Source organism: Aphanomyces astaci (genome assembly GCF_000520075.1).
Source record: "Aphanomyces astaci strain APO3 unplaced genomic scaffold supercont1.8, whole genome shotgun sequence".
In the NCBI taxonomy this organism is placed as follows: Eukaryota; Oomycota; class Saprolegniomycetes; order Saprolegniales; family Verrucalvaceae; genus Aphanomyces; species Aphanomyces astaci.
In genome coordinates, this window is record NW_009798271.1 from 6,099 (window position 1) to 6,693 (window position 595).

General features: G+C 44.2%; 1 protein-coding gene across 1 annotated transcript in view; it reads left to right on the plus strand.

Moving 5' to 3' along the window:
• Positions 1 to 460: 460 nt before the first annotated feature.
• The window catches only part of H257_04525 (hypothetical protein), a gene marked incomplete at both ends in the record, with an annotated part of 4,103 nt that continues 3,968 nt past the window's right edge, over positions 461 to 595 (plus strand). The window contains one exon of the mRNA XM_009829074.1: positions 461 to 538. Coding sequence (XP_009827376.1) covers positions 461 to 538 — 78 coding nt within the window. The remainder of the gene's footprint in view (positions 539 to 595) is intronic.

Here is a 595-nt window from a genome sequence, read left to right on the forward strand (position 1 = left end):
ATAATTGCTGGGTTTCGATGAAAATTTATCTTAACAATGCCTTCTTCAACAAGGAATACATCGTCGCATTTTCCATAGTACTACCGGTATTAAAGTTTGTATTGGTATATGTACTGACATTTTGCGATTGACCAATCAAGGAGTACCTCGTCGAAATCCATTATACCGCGACTACAGTACACAAATACTCTACTGTACCGGTGGTATTAAGTCTAACGTTACGAGTACACTTTTCCACATGCTCGACTTCAATTTCTCATAGACATGGCTTGATGGATGTACCTTGGTCAATGATTTTTTTTACTGCTACCAAATGGAACACTCTGATGCGAAGTTTCCGATGGTATCGAATAAACCAATCACAGCGAGTACCGTAGCTAGCTAGTATGGGAATCCGATGCCTGGTCTTCACTCAATGGTTGACATTTCTGGCCAACTTCACTTCCGTTTTTGCTCTGCAATGGTCAAAGTCCTGATCTTCCTCAGCGCGTTGGCCACTGCCGCTACGGCTGGCTCCGTCACGGAACTCCCCGAGTCTGTGACCAAGCTCATCGACTATTCTGCAAACCCCTGCGACGACTTTTACCAATACGCG